Below are 16,344 nucleotides of genomic sequence, written 5' to 3'. Positions count from 1 at the left end.
AAAAAGAAACCATACAATCGAAGGCATACAGAATCTGATCTGGTAATATTTTGACATTTCTGGTGCCTGCAGGTTCATTTGTACGGGAGCAAATTGTTTAAAATGTATTTCAAATTCACGAAAGTAGATAAAAATTAGATTAAAGTGAAAGAAAGTCTCATTAGTCAAGGGAGCCGACCCAACCAAATGGGCCAAATTGTAGTCAGAGAAGATATAGTAAATTCAACCGGGACGAAAACTCCTCGGAGACCATTTTAGCGTTGCAAAAATACGCTAAAAGCTGCACTTAGATGTACACTTGTCGAAGTTCTACAGTTGGTAAGATTCACTGAAGTCCAGAATTTGCAACAGCTGGTGCTAAGTTCATGCCATTGTTATGCTAGATTTCTACTGACGCCGTTTTGCCTCCGTTTATCTAAACCACGCCTCAAGCTTTAATGTTGGTGGTAGTATGATTGTGTGTGAGTGAATAATCGGCTAATACACTATTGATGTAATCAACAGCACGAACACCAGCTGTTGCAAATTCGGCACTTCAGTGAATTTTACCGAGTGTACTTCCAACTTGTTTTGGTTAGAGTATATTTAGGGCTTTATGATTGCATGGATGAAGTGTCTCAAGTAAAGTAAGTGAAACAACAACCCAGAAATACATGTTAGGATTTTGATCTAATTTTCCATATTTAGCCCATATTTATGCCACAAGCGAATCAAAATAATTTCGAAAATCTTTACACGTTCTTCGTTTATTGTTCATTCATTTTCAATTTTACATAAGAAAATGCGCTACACTCTTTACACAAATTATCAACAAAATTTTGGTATTTTATTATCAAAAAGAAGTAACCGACGGCAATGGGAAACCCTTCTTACTTCTCGTATAAATTCAATTGCGTCCATTGTATACACACGTTCGGTTCAAATTCAAAATCTCTTTTTTATCAATTTTTCGTCAAACTAGCTAACCGGTATAATCCCTCCGATGCGATCAAAATGATTCATCATTAATATATTGATGGTTTGACGAAAAATTGATAAGAGTTGATTGCAGCGAATCAAATTTTTTGTTTATCGACTTACAAAAATTATTTTTAGGTTTTTTTTTGGCTCAACTCACTCACTAACACTGGGGGAGGGGGAATTTCCGTTTTTGATTGCTTCTGTCAAACAAAAAATAATTTAATAATTAGTTAACAATTAAAATTACTATTTAAGTTCTCCACCCATATTACAATATTGCTACACATGACATTATTTTATCCCGTGGCATCGGACGACGGTTGCACTGTCGACACACTTCTGTCCCGACGAAATTCTAACGAACCAATTTTCGACGTTACATTCGCTAGCTTTTCCTCAAGCCCATCCAAACGTTCCTTGTTTTTCCTTACATCCACATCCAATGCATTGCTTCGCTGGGTCAATGTATCGTTGAATGTGGATACGTTCTTGGACAACGAACTTATTTGACTGGTGAAATTGCTCGTAAAATTCTCGATGACCTTCATTGTCTCATTGTTGGAGGTGGATGGTGCTGTTATTATTGTGGTGGTGGTGTTGAACGTTTCCGCTAGTTTGGTCAACTTTGTTTGGGTCACATCTTCATCAGCTTTAATTTGCTGCAATTTCTCCTTTAAACTATCTACGTCTGCCCTTAAGTCGGCATATTTAGCACCAACAGCGACAACGGCAGCATTATTCTCCTCGGAGGTGGCTTCCTTTTTGCTAATTGCAGCCTTTACAATATTCAAATCAGTTTCGAAGGCGTCGATCCGCTTCTGCAAGGCATGTACAATACTTGACATGGACGTTTGATTCTGTTGAAGCCCTTTGGACGTTTCATGCCATTTTTGTAGGGCATCTGGAACACTTTGACTACTGGTCGACAATTTGGATATTTCCACTTCTAATCTACGATTTTCGGTATATACAACAGCCATCATGTATGATAATATAAGTAACCAGCCGCAGCTCATGAACACAGCTATCCAAAGGCCAATGTTTTGACATGCTGGTTGCATGTCATCGGTGGAATCTTTGTGTGACGCATTGTAACTACGCAAATGTGGACTGGCTGATGTGCGTACCTTCCGTCGTATTCGTCGTTTCCGTTGTGTGGTCACTTCAGGTAATTCCAGTTCGGACGATTTTGATGTGTCCGACAATTGGAGCAATTTAAAACTCTCTTTCGTGGCGTTGTATTGCATGGTGTCCAAGTCGTTTTTTTTTGTTCAAATTGTGCGATTGCGAATAATCATCATCGGATCTGTAGTAATACAACACAAGAGCTTAAACAATATCACGGTAAATTATTTGTTTTTGAATTTACATAACACTTTTAGATGACAAGTTGAAATGGGCTTTAAATTTGCAAGATAAAGAAATGTGTTAGCGCATTGTTTTGGCACCACGTAAATATTTTGACAGTTTTTTTTCCTCTCATAATGTGTCACTATGTAACCTATTTATTACTAAAAAAGACAATGATTTCAATTTAAGTGAGGTTAGGACGTTCTGTCAAAAACATTGATTTGAGTTCATTCAATTCTAATTTGTATAAATCGAAGCGGTTAATAAATTGTCCATCGGCGAAAAATTTGAATAATTTATTTCTGATCAAAGCGAGGAAATGTTCTTTTGGTAAGTTGATTTGTCCAAGGTAAATAAACATACTGAAGGTAACGCAAATCCGCAAGAACGCACGGACACTACTTTCGGGTGAATTTCTATAACGTTGGACACAAGTGTAATTCAATTTGTTATGCAAAACAAGGTTCTGAAAGAACAGGTTAAGACACTTCTGAATTTTGACAATTTATACATGTTTTGTTGTTTTGTTAAACACACTCATTATAGATTGTGTGAAATGTCAACTTGATAAAATTATTTTCTTTTCTTTTCGTACAATATTTAATGAGTGAATTTAATAAAACATGCCCAAATTGTCAAGATTTGTATTTCGCCCGCCCTCGCAAGTGTCTTTAACCTGTTCTTTCAGAACCTTGATGCAAAACTCAATACTAAACAACTCGGTTGTCAATGAAGTATAATCCAGGTATGGTCTGTTCATACAAACCGGCAGATATGACCTCTCATGAGAGGTGAGTTTGTTTACATACATACAAAGTTTGACATTCGACCATACCTTGTGTTGACGTTCATTGACGGTTGCAACATAACAAATATTATATTTACCCGAAACTTGGGGTCCGTATGTTTTGATACTCCCTGAGGGACGAGTCCCGCAAGTATTCACCCTTTTTGCAAAGATGCCGTCTATCACCAAAAACAATTTTCAGATTCAGGGTCGCAATGAAATTAAATTAGCTTCAGGTCGGATTCGGATTGAAAATCCCAACTCGGTATCGCAGCAAAATATTTTTCAAAAGAGGAAAGGATCAGTTTGCAAATAAGTAATAGGTACAATATAAGGTAAGCACTGTGAAGGATGTGTAAAAGGTTCAACATCAACTTTTACCACGGGTCTGACACTATTCACGCTATTCTTCATTTTTTAAATGGGTATCGGGTAATCTGGCGGAGGAAGCATAAATATAACATTCTTAAAGTCCATTTTTCGCAATCTCGCACACGCAAATTTAATGCTATAAATGTTTGTTAGCTCTGCCATCAACTTAATTATCCCTTTTACGAAATTTTAGTGAAGCAAAATTGTGGGCGAGATCACCTTTTACGCAGTTGAAAATTCCATTATTTTTGCACCGTGTGCCAAGTTACCCCACGCCTTTAAATGCTGCTATTTTACATAGAGTGTCCAGCCCGTGGCTTTTACCCGATTTCGCACATCTAATGAACATGAATAAGTTCCAAACGTTCCAAACTTACCTATGTTTTTTAGACCTCGAATTGGCATTTACTTAGAACAACGTGCAGAAAACACATCACATTAACAACGTCTAGTACTTTGAGGACAATACAATCAGAATGCTGTAATTTCTCTGCATCTAACTGTACATATTAAGTTGATAATATATTTGGAGCATACAGTCACTGGCAGTGAAATTTCAGCTTGTTTTAGCTGTTTTTCAGCTATTCAATCAAAACTGTTTCTACTTGTTTATACGCTTGAAGTTTCTATACGGACGCACTCACGTGGTAGTGGTAAAACCGTATAAACAGTTTTGATTGTTTGTCTGGATCAGCTGAAAAACAGATGAAATAAATTCATGCTGAAATTTTACTGCCTCTGACTGTATTGTTTTCCATTCAAAAAGTGATCGAAAGAACAATAAATATCCGACGACTCATACAAGGTTATTAAAAGATGTTCGAAAAAACCTTGCCTTACAATTTTCAATTTATTTAGTTTCAAGAATTTTTTACAAACGATAAAAATCGCGATATCAGTCTACTTTCGATTTGACCAAATTATTAATTTTTTACTCCTCTGTCGATGGGCTACATCACATTCTCCATTAAGTATCTAAAAGTTGAATAAACTCATAATACGGCGCATGTTGAATCTTTCAAGTTGTATCCGATGTATCAGCCCTATACTCATTCTTGTACGCACACCTCACAAGATCAACTACCGTTGACCCCAATCCAACATTAAGTCCGCACCACCTCGGGTTATCGACTGAGTAGCTATGACAACATCACCGTACGACTCCACACATAAACCCTTCGTTTTTTCACCTTCCACTAGAATTTTCGGATTTCTCAATTCCGGATTACGATCGGTAAACCAAGTAGTTAGCGATGACCAGATATTTGAGCATTTTATCTGAAATATTGGTGCTCGGATTTCTCCGCTAGTAATTGGCAAATGGCATCTAGCGTATCCCTTAGAGCTTTCTGCTCCCCAAAAATTGTTACCATACAAGCAAATGATAATTTGTGGCCCTAGAGACGATGGAATGAAAGAATGACAAAGGCAAATGAGTAAGATTGATTTAGTGAATTTATTTAGTTCAACTCAGTGCGGAAATTTCGATCGGTTAGCAAACTTACAGCCAAATGGATTTGTAGACTTATACATCACTTCCAAAGGCATATTGAAGACAATTTCTTCGATTCGTGAGCCTGCTCTGGATAGTTGTGTCACGCCCGATGAAATGCCCGAAACTAGATCCCAATCAGCTCCAGCAACAATGTCGTATCGACAAAATAATTTATTCCCGTCGATTCCGCATGGGAAATAGCAGGATTTTATTTGACCAGTTAAACTGATGTGGAAACAGTTTTCTGTTTCCATTTTGTGGGTTTGCAATCAAAACAAAAGTAAAAATAACACAATAAAAATCAATAAACAAAGCAGGGATTGTTGCTACGGATACCGGACGTGTTGAAACAAAATACAAAAATACTGTCCGCGGTTCATCGTGTGCTTAATGCCATCTGTGTTCAATTTTTAAATTTTGATTGAGTTTAATCCGTTTAATGATATTATTGTCATCGCTGTCATCTCAGATGTCTTATCGAGTGAAGAAATAGTCATTAAAAGGTCATTAGAAACCAATCAAAACAAAATTTGGAATCATTACAATTCGCCCAAGAAACAAAGGTCAAACCTTTTTTCATTTCGTTTGTTTGCACAGCCATATTTTTGGTCAAATTTAATTTGTTTTTCCGCTTAAAGCTTGTCAGAGTGAGTTCCAACAATTTGTTTTGTTGTCGTAAATTGAGTTACAGAACAGGGAAACTACGTTGTCTTTAAACCAAAAACATTTTCCTCTTTCTCTTAGCTGCAATAAACACAGATCCAGCAATGAAATGTCGCATTTGAAGGCTATTGTATCTGACGGTGCAGTGTTGTAATTCATAACAAATACAATCAAACAAACATATGTCACAACAAATCACAAACAATCAACAATTATGGCAAACAAAAGTCGTGCAATCGTGAAAAATTGCCCGAAATGCGACCATAGTGTGGCCGTCGCCTCGAAATCGTGTAAAAATAAGGCTTGCGGTCATTCCTTTTTCGATGCTAAACGAACGACACGATCAAGGTACACCTGGTATAATTTATGATCCGGTTATGATTGATCAATCGATCCATTTCACTTTCCCATCCAACAGGTCTGCCCAATCCGCTGTGGATGAAGAGATGTTACGACGACGAACGAAACGCGTACGTCGTGAGAAGCCCAACTATTACGATTCGCAGGAGTTCGACAAAAAGAAGAAGAAAAAGGATCGTCGGGTAAGCTTAACCACTTCTTAATGTTCGATGTGGCGTTCAGCATGATAATGAAACTGAATTCAATCGTTGAACAGGGACGTCCGAAAGCCATTTGTCAGGAAATACCTCAACGAAGCAGCAAAAGTCCAGCCAATACAAAGGAATCCACAGCAGCCAGAGCCAAACGGCGAAGATTACGGAAAGAGCAGGAGAATGGGGGAGGTGACATTTGTGCCCGATTGACAACAGAGAAACAAGAATTGGCCGCATTAATTTTGGCTGAAATTAATCGGAAAATTGGATCGGTGGTGTGGAGGCCACCAAATTAGCCTTTAGTTTAGCAACGTTAATGATATTCTGTGTTCCGAGAAGCTCATTCAGAAGCTCATTCATATAGTTTTACTGGACATTTATTGTATAAGGACTGTATTTTGTAATAAAGATGTGTACAAATCAGAACGCGTCACCTCCACATATTCAACTGGCATAACATATGCCCGATCGTATAAAGCTCAAACCTTGCGACCAGAGTATACAGTATTTTCGGGAAGATTATATCACACTCTGGACCTCGATGAAGGTTGGGAAAATGTTGAAATTATGTGAGGCTCGGAACAGGTCAGATTTCAGACATGATTGATCTGCACCTCTATTGGTTATTCTGGAAATTCAGGTCAGGTCATTCCGGGCTCAAATATCTTCAGGTCAGCTTGAATTTTAGGTTCGGTGTTAGTTCGAAAGAAAACCGATCTGAAAAAGCGTCGATTCTTTCGTTGTAGTAGAGAACGGAAATTTTATTCCTATGCGTCCTCTTCCAAGGAAACGAGGAAAATAGGACATGCTGGTTGCAAGGTATAGTAAAAGTGCGGACAAGTAGCCTCCTTTTCGCTCTCTTGTAAATTTCTACTAAAATTTCGTTGGAGAAGACTTCCAACGACAAGCGATTCAAGTACTTAAAGAGACGCTCACTTCATCTGTTTCTTAACCGGAATCATGTTTCCCAGCCTACAGTACAGTTGAATAAATTTTTTTTACAAAAATGATTTTTTTTACATGACTAGGGAAAAAAGATGAAAAGTAGAGTTTTCGTGTGATCCGAAGCGTAGCCGAGGTCAATAAACACACGAAAACGAGACTTTTAATTTTTATCCCGACATATGTAATGAAAGTAATTGAAAGTAGTGTCTGAAACATGAAACGTATGGTTTTCAATGCATGTAGCATGTAAATTACCTTAACCGAATATGAGAAGTCCCATTACGAACAATACATCAAAAATTGACCTTCTTGGTCATTAAAATATCATGCTGAAACAAGAAAACATGGAAAGTCGCTTTCCGACCATCCTGACGAAGAACACTGCTCACTAAACTCGAATAGTTCCACTAAAAATACCCGTTTATGAGACAAGACCATTTTATGGTCTTGTTTGACCCCTTATAAACTGCATGACCCTTCCAATAATGGTTTGCTTGTTCGTTCACTGAAACAACAATTTGTTTACACCACATAAAGGCCGTAATTTATATGTTAATTTAGAAATTTATCTGGAAGGAAATCAATATTTAATTTGGTTAATAATTGGCTAGTAGTTGTAGGTCGGTAATCTATTCTCTTTCATATCGAATTTTATTTATAGACGACGCGTCTTCATCTTTAAGTGTTGGTATTTCGTTTTACTGCTATTGTTATGCATGCATTGATTTACCGGGGCTTCAGCTATTTTTATTGTCGCATATACGCTATTATAATTATCTTGACATCCGCAACCTTAACATTGAACTTTTTTTTCTTCTTCAGAACACAGCTACAATATCACTGAATTTAGATTGTTATAATATGAAAGTAATATGAGATTTAAAGTGATATAGATGCCCTGATTTCTCCATTTATAGTGTACTTGTACTCCTCAGGTGGTTAGGGATTCTTGACTTGCAATACTACAGAAATTTCGTTAGAAAGAACACCGAAGTGAAGGCTTGTCGTTAGGGTCGTGGGAACCGTTTCTTGATAGTGCAACTCGAGTACGAATTTTAAAAGGATGAAATGTTGTATGAACAAGAGTCTCACAAAGAGATTCTACAGTAAACGTCAGTGAAATTTAGACATAAATTTGCTCCATCTGGTCCACTCACAAAACTACCACGTACGGTTTTACCACTAGAACAACGCCCGTGTGTGTAACTATACTAAAAACCAGCTGAAGCAAATTCATGAAGACTGTATTAATGAGTTGAGTACTTAAAAACAGGTGGACACTACTGTATAGTCTTGCTAGAGTTGTACAGAACTGTTCTGCAGAACTAACTATCAGATGGTATAGCTGATCTCATCCAACATCATATCTCATAAATATTTCCCTAGAAGTATTCATATGCTAGAATGTCTGTAAAGTTGACTCTATATACACAGGTCAAAACTTCAGTGGTTGTTTCAAACTATGTTTAGTTGAACTTAACTTATACGTTGTCTAGTACGCTGAAATCTTAAGTGTTGTAGAACTTGCGTCACTATCCAGTCAAAAAGCGATTATGATAAGTTGAGGAACAGATGGACAAAAACCAAACGAATTTAAAGCTATTTGGACATTTGAACTTTCCAACAGACGGGTTAACAGTATATGTGCGATTTATAAGACAATCAAATTTATAATTAATTTCAGTTCCAATTCGCAACTCTCCCGATTATTCACTCACTTCGCGAAATCTATTTTAAAACGAACTGTTCTTTATTGCCATTGGTTTTGAATAGCAGTCCTCGATATACCAGTCTTCGCATAAAATTGAATGAGTTGAAAGTTGAAATGTTTTAAGGAAATTTCATTTTACGAGTCGCATGATGAATGAATTTAAAAACGGAAAATGTGATGTGGTTTCATCCTCCGACATCGGCAGGTTGACTCAGCTATTAATTTCTTTCATAATTTAAAAAATAACGAAAAATCGCTCATCAGGTATGTAGTTGCCGTTAAACCGTTGAAACAAGGCGACTTACTTCTTTGTGAACAGCCCGTGATTATTGGTCTGAATTGGGGGTCGGATTTGCGTTGCTTGGCGTGCTACAAAGGTTTTTCGCAATTATGCAAGTAAGTTACGAACCTTTCTAACGCAACAAAATCTAATCAAAGAGTAAAAACCATACATCTGGAACAGTAAATGCCAATTGGCTCCGCTATGCTGCGATTGTGAACACGAACCTTTCGAATGCAATTTCTTAGCAACGGCTTCGCTTCCAAAAAATTTTCTAATCGACAATTTTGATGTAGTAACGGCATTGCGGTTCATAATGTTAAGTCGAGATCCATCGAAAAAGCAGATATACGAAGAAGTGATGCGGATGGAATCTCACTGTGCACAGCGGTGCGGAACACCGATTTGGATTACGCATGAAAACTGTGTTACAAAACCACTTAAATTAGCTAACGTAATAGGCGAGGAGGATGCAGCAATGATACAAAAATATTGCGGCATAATGGATGTAAACGCATTTGAGATTCGAAGTGAGACGTTTGAGGTACGTGGTGTTATAGCAATGCTCTGTTTGGTAACTAGTCAATACGCATCGGCGTAGCTTAGTGTAACTTAGTTAGTAGCTTAGTGCGACTTGAAGTAAGTCAATTTTGCGGCATCCACATTACCTACCTAAAGAACTGTTGTGGGTGGTTTGGTTACATATCAACGCTAATGTACACATCAATTTTGCTTGATTGCTTTAAAACTGAATGTTCGCAGGAGGTGCCAATTCGGGGACTATATCCGAAGGCTGCATTATTATCACATGATTGCGTTGGAAATACATTCATTTCGTTGGACGAAACTAGGTCACTGAGAATCTATAGTTCCGTAGATATAGATGCCGGCAAAACGATTTACAATAATTACACATTCGCGCTGGTTCTGTCGGTTAGTTTCCTGCAATTTCCTTTTAAATTAATTAACGGTTATGAACGGTCGATTGATAGGGAACGGAAGTTAGAAGACAACATCTGAAGGAAGGAAAATATTTCCATTGCAAATGTAGCCGTTGCATGGATCCAACAGAATTACAAACAAATTTAAGTTCGCTTAATTGCCAATGCTGCGAAAAAGGATTGATTTTATATCAGGAAATGTCCGAAAATTGGCAATGCAATGTATGCAAAACGTCGCAAACGACACAAGAAATAAATGGCATTCTGACCGCAGCGACATCAAAAATGGTAGAAATTACCACCGTCGAGAATCTAGAGCAAGCCATCAGCATTCAATCGAAGCTACTCAATCCCAACCATTACTTGGTGATTGATATGAAACAAAGACTGGCATCAATTCTTCGGAACATCTGTGACCGATCAATGGTGCCACAACCGAAAATGCTTCGGCGAAAAATTGAACTTTGTGAAGACATCCTACCGATCATACGGATACTTCAACCCGGCATAGCACGATTGAAAGCCATTGCGCTGTTCGAGTATTTCAATTCAAAGGCAGAGCTAACCATCCATGAAATGAATGACCAAAAACTTTCAATCAGCGAGGGTATTGTAAGTCAAACGAACTTTTTTTTTTTTTGCTATTTCAGAAGTTTAATTTCGATTTTTTTTTTCGATTTTTGTTCAGGCAAAGCTGGCATCAGCTGAACAATTAGCTACAGAGTCTATTAAAATGCTTTTGTATGAACCGAAATCGACGCCGGAAGGTCATTTAGCCAAAATTGCAATGCTGAAATTGAAGTCGATCCGAGAAAACATAAGTCTGTTCCGAAATATGTTGGACGATGGCCGGGCATAATATACCTATTTAGATGTTACTGCTCGGGAATAAAGTCCATTTTCGTCTTTCCATGATTATTTACTTGGACCTATACTAAGCAGGAGTTCGTTGCTGGGACTATGTGGTGTAACCCGGAAACGTCGTGATTATAGACGGTCGTTTTCCATGTAGTATGAAATGTTGGTCAAAATGTGCTTAACAATCTCGGATATACTTCGATTCTTTACGTAAATCCACACAAATTTTTCTAGATAATTTCTCAAGGCTCTGCATACACCCTACATGTAGTCGAGCGACACATTCGGTGTATGAACGATCATTTAACTGTCTTATGGACCTCATGTCACTTTGAGTCGACACGAAAGATACCAATACTCTCCCTAGCAACCAAACCACAACTATTAAGGTGGTAGATACGTTTATGAATCACTGCTACTTTGTTCGCTCGTGTTGTTGTTGTTGGTTTTAAGTCATATTAAAAATCATAAGTTTCTTAAACTTATTTTCCCCTCTACATCGATTTTTTGAGAGAGTTTGGATGCTAGAGAGAGTATTGAAGATACGAAAAACATTTTTGCGAGCCCTAGAAGGGTCTTTTTGGGGCCAGTCTAGTGTATAAATCCGCCCTCACTCATCGTAGAAAATCCAAATTGGTGTCCGAATAAAGGTATTAGTGCCAAATGAAGAATAAAATTTGAAAATATTTTTATTGAAGAGCCTGCCGTACCAGACAACTCCTATTTTCAAGGGCTTGGCGCAGGACCTAATTTAAGGAATGGAAACTCCTTAAAATAGGCCCTGATTTGGCGCAACAGACTTTTCAATAAAAATAATTTTTGGGACGAATTTGGGATTTCTAAATAAGACGGTCGAGATATACATTCAGGTAAACCGTGGTGGCCTTATGAGGGACTAAAAGTGAAGTGGGGGACTGGTGTATAAAGATGGAGATTCGTAAGGCTTTGTGGTTGACTCGTGTATTATGGCAATAAACGAACCTCTAAATTTCGTCCATCATCCGTATCCGTACGTGTACCACAGAAGGCGAAAGTTTTTTTTTTTATTGAAAAATAGATTTTATTTCAAAGTCTTTGATGTACCACTGCATCATTTAGTTATTCAATGCTACGCTGACACACTATTACCTCCACCTCAACCCAACCCAGCTCACTATTCTCTGTTTTTTTTTTCTTTCTTTTTGTAGTATAAAATCCAAATATGATTAAAAAAAATCCTCATAAGAAGAGGTAATGCCATCAAAAATATCAAAGTATTGTTGACGTAGGCAGTCTCGGATTAATCTATGTGCTGAATAAAGCTCAGTGCTGTGAAATTTTGAAACGTTTTGCCAATTGTGATTTTCGAACAAATGTTTGCGTTTGAGGTAAGAAAACGTTGAAACGACAGACGACAGATAAAAGATATTGAACATCCTCAACGCACCTCAACAGAACCAAGCACTAGGACTTAATTTTAGTACGGGACCTGTGTATACAATCATACTATGCTGTCATTATTGAAAATGAGAGTGGCTGTAAGTTGACATCAGAAAATCGAAGTTGAAAATGGAATTACCTGTCAACGTTTAAATTACATGTCCACAAGCACAGTACAAACAATAACACTGACTCATATGATCCTCAGTTTGGTCCGTTGACAAAGCGTTACAAATATCGAATGTTCTATCATTCCTGGCCAATTAGTTACCAAGTTCTGCTGATAGTTCAGTTACTCGTTCTGCCAACTGGCCAGGATTTCTCTTAGCTGTGAACGAATCGAAGTCTTTGATTCTTTTGGATGGAAGACCATCACAGCACAGCGACGCCAAAAAGCTTAATCCGATCCTGACCCGTCGTTCGTAAAACATTTCACGGAAAACTAATTTCACAGAAGTCATGTCAAAATGTTCGCTTAAAATTTGCTCTTACGGGTTGCCCTTTGGTTGCCTAAATAGAAAAATGTCGCACCGTGTGCCTATTGATTCATTCGGTTCATTTCGACGTCCACGTCCATTAATTTATTCAACGTTGATGCTTTCGATTCTAAATCTTGGAAGGCATTTTGACGATCTGGTCGTTCGGCCGACGTCGTTGCATCGTCCGATTCATTCGATGAAGACGTCGATTTGGAAGATTCGGTTGACTCGATTTTCACTTTTGACATTAAAGCCGCATCCATTTTTATTGCAATACCTGGCGGAGCACCAAACGGGAATCCATGTCCTCCCCAGGAGGCACCATTTGGTTTACCTATTCGGAAGAGCAAATGATGAAAAGAAATTCTTTTCATCGAATCCTTATCGTTTACCCCATTGCGCCAGCCATTGTTCGGCCCATTGCGGTCCCCATGGTACTCCCAAATACATAACATTTTCTGGTGGAACCTCGTGCGGTTCGCACGGCGGAGCGCTTGCCTCTTGTTCAATACTAGATTGTACTTTTGGATTTGCTTTCGGTAAACCATCTGCGCCCAGCAGCGAATCATCTGGATCATCGAGTCTTTTCGGACCGCTGCCTAATTTTGTATGAATGATATATTTGACTCTATCCCGTTCTATGTACGAAGATCCTCCCAGATTTGTCATATACTGAAAAAACCGACATGTTCCATGAATGTGAACCACTTAATCGAGCAATTTTACCTCTTCTGATATTTTACTAAGATATTTGATTGGAATGCCACGAACGAATTTCCCTTCGTCGTATGCATCGCAAGGAAAGAAGGCAGCCAACATGGTAACGAATCTACGAACTTCTTTTTCCAACAAATAAACGCAAACGTTCGGACCAGCGTCAAATGTGTATGCCACCTGGAATGATTGATTAATTAAAATTTACAATGGTCAATCACGCATCTGTGGCCTGCATACTCACACAAGTTTCACCAGCGTTCTTATTGTATCCGTGGATTATAGCGGCTATCCTATGCGAAACGTCCGTCATATAAACACACGGAGGATAAGTGTCTAAGCAAACTGCATGGAACTGATTGCTGTCTTTCATTGTCAGTTCACCAAAGTCCTTGAAATTTCGTTCAGCAATCGCCTGCATTGGATTTACGATTATTTATCATCGTTCCGTCATTTTACCGTTACAAATCGAACTCTACCTTCTTCATCAATCGAACGCGTTCCGGAACGCATTTCATAATCCGATAATTGAACAATTCCGATGTGGTGGTCGTCGAACTCATGCCACTCGTTGAGCTGACCGCCTTTTTCCCTTCGTTCACGACAATGATCAACACTCGCATTTCGGGCCAATAGTTTTCATCGCATAGCTGCACGGCCACCGAATCCTCACCGGTCGGACTGACACCTTTCAGCCAATGTACAAAGCCGCCGTTCAGACTTCGACACGCTGAACCGCTACCCACTCGGGCTATTGGTGTTAAATCTTCATTGTCTATTCCGTACAATTGGGCCAATGTGTAAACTGAAAGGAAATTCGTTTTGTAGAAAGTCATCTTAGCATGGAAGGAAGGATAGGAGGATCCACAGGACTGAAATTGTGATCAAGACAATAGAATCGGTGAATTTAAATTAAGTGACAGGTCCTGTTTAATCCTCTGGTTTACTCCTCCAAAGATCGAAATGGTACACAAACCTAAGCATGAATATCCAGCCGCACTAGACGCTAAACCAGCTGCCGTTGGAAAATTGTTGATAGAACATATGTGCAATTTGTACTTCAAGGCTTTATTCTTTGGACATTTTTTCTTTGCCAATTTTTTCACTGGAAAACAAACAGAAAAGCACGAGAGCAAACATTCGTCGTTAGGACAACACGTACCGTTCAAAGTAAACAAAAAACGGAAAACCGATTCTTACTTGCTTTGATAACATTTTTCATTCGTACGTTCGATTTGTAGTCGCCTTCGATTCCATTCAACCAATATTTGGTCTCGGTGTATGTTGGAGATGCTGCGATTGTTGTCTTTGCACATAACTAAAAATAGCATTTCCATTGTAGCATAGGTCAAACAAGGTGTGTTTCGGCGATGCCATGAAAAATTTACATTTTAGCGAGAAAGTTAAACGATTGCATTTGTTTCAAAGCGAAAAAAAAAGAAAGTGGCACGGCACATACACACATTTTCTTTCGTTGGAATGATGTGTTACACGACCATATATATAACGACGTGTATAAACAAAAGCAAAAATTTAAATGTTTCTTACCTGATCCGTAGACAAGGTACCGCTAATTGAATCATTCACTGGTAGTATCAGTTTATCATCTCGTTTTCCCCCTGCAAACATTTAATTTCCGTTTAGTTGTTGCGTATACCATCGGACACCAGTGGTGATATCACTGGATCTCACTTAATTGAATTATAGTTATTCAGTGTGTGTAAATAACAAAACTTACAATATTTTACGACCGCAATATTTATCGGTGCAATGCATGTTGCTGTTATCACTTCTTCCATAGCCTTATGTTCGAAGAATTTCGCTAACAAAACAATAAAATGTTAAACGGTTCGTTTCTGTTGGTATCAAGATTTACAATGCTACACCACTCAATTTAGCAACACGATTCCGATCCACAAATCAAACAACTTTCCATCTATTTGACTTTTATGCAGTGTTGAGGTAGATTCAACTCTGTGTGGTGTAGGGGGGAGACAGTCGTATACACTGCAATGATGACTGAAATTTACTACGTGCGGTAATGTAGAGTGCGTTGTCATTATATGCATAACAAGGGGTAATGTTAATTTAAATTTGGGTGGCATTGGTGGAACGTCTATGTCACGATTTACGGATTTCTTAAGCTATTAACCCTCGTCTGGCAGAGACTGGGTATGTTTCGGAAGCTTCTATTGCCTGTTATCGAATATGATACTTCGTTTCCAATAAAATTAATGAAAATCTGGCGTGAAATTTTCTACCCAAAAGCCAGGAAAATAAATCGAAAAACATTTTAAATGCAAATTTAACCGATTTCTGGAATACACCCGAATATTTTAACTTAGAAACTTTTATTCTCCTGCCTTTACAGTTTCTCAATCCACATAAAAGACTTCGTGTTACCCACGTTCATACTGATACTGTTGTCTCGCGCGCATAAGTGTATGTGTAATCGAGCTATGGATTGTATTATTAGATTGAATAACGTTGAAAACATCAAAAAAATTCTAAGCCTAGTTCATCGGGTGTACAATTGGAAATTCCACGTTGTAGAACTTATTCTATTCGTTTCAAAGTTTTTTCAAATTTAGAATTAATTTAGAAAAGTAGTAACGTTAAACGAGTATAGTCCGGTAGACCATCAGCTGGTAATCGGTCAAATGAGTTACAGTTACAGATCTCTCTCGTGTAGCTCCATGATGTCACAACAATTCAAAGTTAATATATAGACTCATTCCTTCTGCTTGCTACACTAACGTACCATATTTTGTGTTGGTTGCATCACTATCAGTACTACTACTACTACTATTGGTATT

The 16,344-nt window shown here is 38.1% G+C and overlaps 5 protein-coding genes across 6 annotated transcripts; 2 read left to right on the top strand and 3 right to left on the bottom strand.

The window, feature by feature from the left end:
• Positions 1–726: 726 nt before the first annotated feature.
• Positions 727–2,489, bottom strand: LOC119068440. The gene is made up of 2 exons (XM_037172012.1): positions 2,330–2,489; positions 727–2,266 (listed from the first exon to the last, which is right to left on the bottom strand). The coding sequence occupies exon 2, from the start codon at positions 2,205–2,207 to the stop codon at positions 1,257–1,259; it is 951 nt and encodes a 316-aa protein (XP_037027907.1). The 5' UTR covers positions 2,208–2,266; positions 2,330–2,489; the 3' UTR covers positions 727–1,256.
• Positions 2,490–4,304: 1,815 nt separating this feature from the next.
• Positions 4,305–5,340, bottom strand: LOC119068438 (B9 domain-containing protein 1). Its single transcript, XM_037172010.1, has 2 exons — positions 4,975–5,340; positions 4,305–4,866 (listed from the first exon to the last, which is right to left on the bottom strand). Exons 1-2 carry the CDS (start codon positions 5,216–5,218, stop codon positions 4,550–4,552), a joined length of 561 nt encoding a protein of 186 aa, XP_037027905.1. The 5' UTR covers positions 5,219–5,340; the 3' UTR covers positions 4,305–4,549.
• A 76-nt stretch (positions 5,341–5,416) lies between these two features.
• On the top strand, positions 5,417–6,607 carry LOC119068439 (UPF0547 protein C16orf87-like). Its single transcript, XM_037172011.1, has 4 exons — positions 5,417–5,611; positions 5,709–5,975; positions 6,046–6,169; positions 6,244–6,607. Exons 2-4 carry the CDS (start codon positions 5,842–5,844, stop codon positions 6,475–6,477), a joined length of 492 nt encoding a protein of 163 aa, XP_037027906.1. The 5' UTR covers positions 5,417–5,611; positions 5,709–5,841; the 3' UTR covers positions 6,478–6,607.
• A 2,180-nt stretch (positions 6,608–8,787) lies between these two features.
• LOC119068437 (SET domain-containing protein SmydA-8-like) lies at positions 8,788–10,999 on the top strand. The gene is made up of 6 exons (XM_037172009.1): positions 8,788–9,042; positions 9,102–9,233; positions 9,301–9,661; positions 9,880–10,050; positions 10,110–10,670; positions 10,747–10,999. The coding sequence occupies exons 1-6, from the start codon at positions 8,984–8,986 to the stop codon at positions 10,915–10,917; spliced, it is 1,455 nt and encodes a 484-aa protein (XP_037027904.1). The 5' UTR covers positions 8,788–8,983; the 3' UTR covers positions 10,918–10,999.
• Positions 11,000–12,086: 1,087 nt separating this feature from the next.
• Positions 12,087–15,862, bottom strand: LOC119068436 (diphosphomevalonate decarboxylase). Of its 2 annotated transcripts, none has more exons than XM_037172008.1 (10): positions 15,856–15,862; positions 15,267–15,330; positions 15,077–15,147; positions 14,729–14,846; positions 14,505–14,633; positions 14,008–14,333; positions 13,773–13,943; positions 13,541–13,708; positions 13,207–13,486; positions 12,087–13,148 (listed from the first exon to the last, which is right to left on the bottom strand). In XM_037172008.1, exons 2-10 carry the CDS (start codon positions 15,325–15,327, stop codon positions 12,874–12,876), a joined length of 1,599 nt encoding a protein of 532 aa, XP_037027903.1. In that variant the 5' UTR covers positions 15,328–15,330; positions 15,856–15,862; the 3' UTR covers positions 12,087–12,873. The 2 variants fall into 2 exon arrangements, with proteins under 2 accessions (XP_037027903.1, XP_037027902.1); XM_037172007.1 differs by lacking the exon at positions 15,856–15,862 and adding an exon at positions 15,405–15,535 and having other exon boundaries at positions 15,267–15,350.
• Between the last annotated feature and the right edge of the window lie 482 nt (positions 15,863–16,344).

The sequence above is a fragment of the Bradysia coprophila genome (assembly GCF_014529535.1).
Source record: "Bradysia coprophila strain Holo2 chromosome X unlocalized genomic scaffold, BU_Bcop_v1 contig_185, whole genome shotgun sequence".
Lineage (NCBI taxonomy): Eukaryota > Metazoa > Arthropoda > Insecta > Diptera > Sciaridae > Bradysia > Bradysia coprophila.
This window is presented reverse-complemented; position numbering and strand designations above follow the sequence as displayed.

Excerpts from the sequence above, each read along its gene's own strand:
- LOC119068440 (XM_037172012.1), bottom strand. The coding sequence starts at position 2,207 with ATGCAATACAACGCCACGAAAGAGAGTTTTAAATTGCTCCAATTGTCG.
- LOC119068438 (XM_037172010.1), bottom strand. The coding sequence starts at position 5,218 with ATGGAAACAGAAAACTGTTTCCACATCAGTTTAACTGGTCAAATAAAA. Across the intron at positions 4,867-4,974 it reads GTCTACAAATCCATTTGGCT|GGCCACAAATTATCATTTGC; the intron begins GTAAGTTTGCTA and ends CATCGTCTCTAG.
- LOC119068439 (XM_037172011.1), top strand. The coding sequence starts at position 5,842 with ATGGCAAACAAAAGTCGTGCAATCGTGAAAAATTGCCCGAAATGCGAC. Across the intron at positions 5,976-6,045 it reads AAACGAACGACACGATCAAG|GTCTGCCCAATCCGCTGTGG; the intron begins GTACACCTGGTA and ends CCCATCCAACAG. Across the intron at positions 6,170-6,243 it reads AGAAGAAAAAGGATCGTCGG|GGACGTCCGAAAGCCATTTG; the intron begins GTAAGCTTAACC and ends ATCGTTGAACAG.
- LOC119068437 (XM_037172009.1), top strand. The coding sequence starts at position 8,984 with ATGATGAATGAATTTAAAAACGGAAAATGTGATGTGGTTTCATCCTCC. Across the intron at positions 10,051-10,109 it reads CATTCGCGCTGGTTCTGTCG|GGAACGGAAGTTAGAAGACA; the intron begins GTTAGTTTCCTG and ends GTCGATTGATAG. Across the intron at positions 10,671-10,746 it reads TTTCAATCAGCGAGGGTATT|GCAAAGCTGGCATCAGCTGA; the intron begins GTAAGTCAAACG and ends ATTTTTGTTCAG.
- LOC119068436 (XM_037172008.1), bottom strand. The coding sequence starts at position 15,327 with ATGGAAGAAGTGATAACAGCAACATGCATTGCACCGATAAATATTGCG. Across the intron at positions 14,334-14,504 it reads GGCTGGATATTCATGCTTAG|TTTACACATTGGCCCAATTG; the intron begins GTTTGTGTACCA and ends ATTTCCTTTCAG. Across the intron at positions 13,149-13,206 it reads ACAATGGCTGGCGCAATGGG|GTAAACCAAATGGTGCCTCC; the intron begins GTAAACGATAAG and ends TCTTCCGAATAG.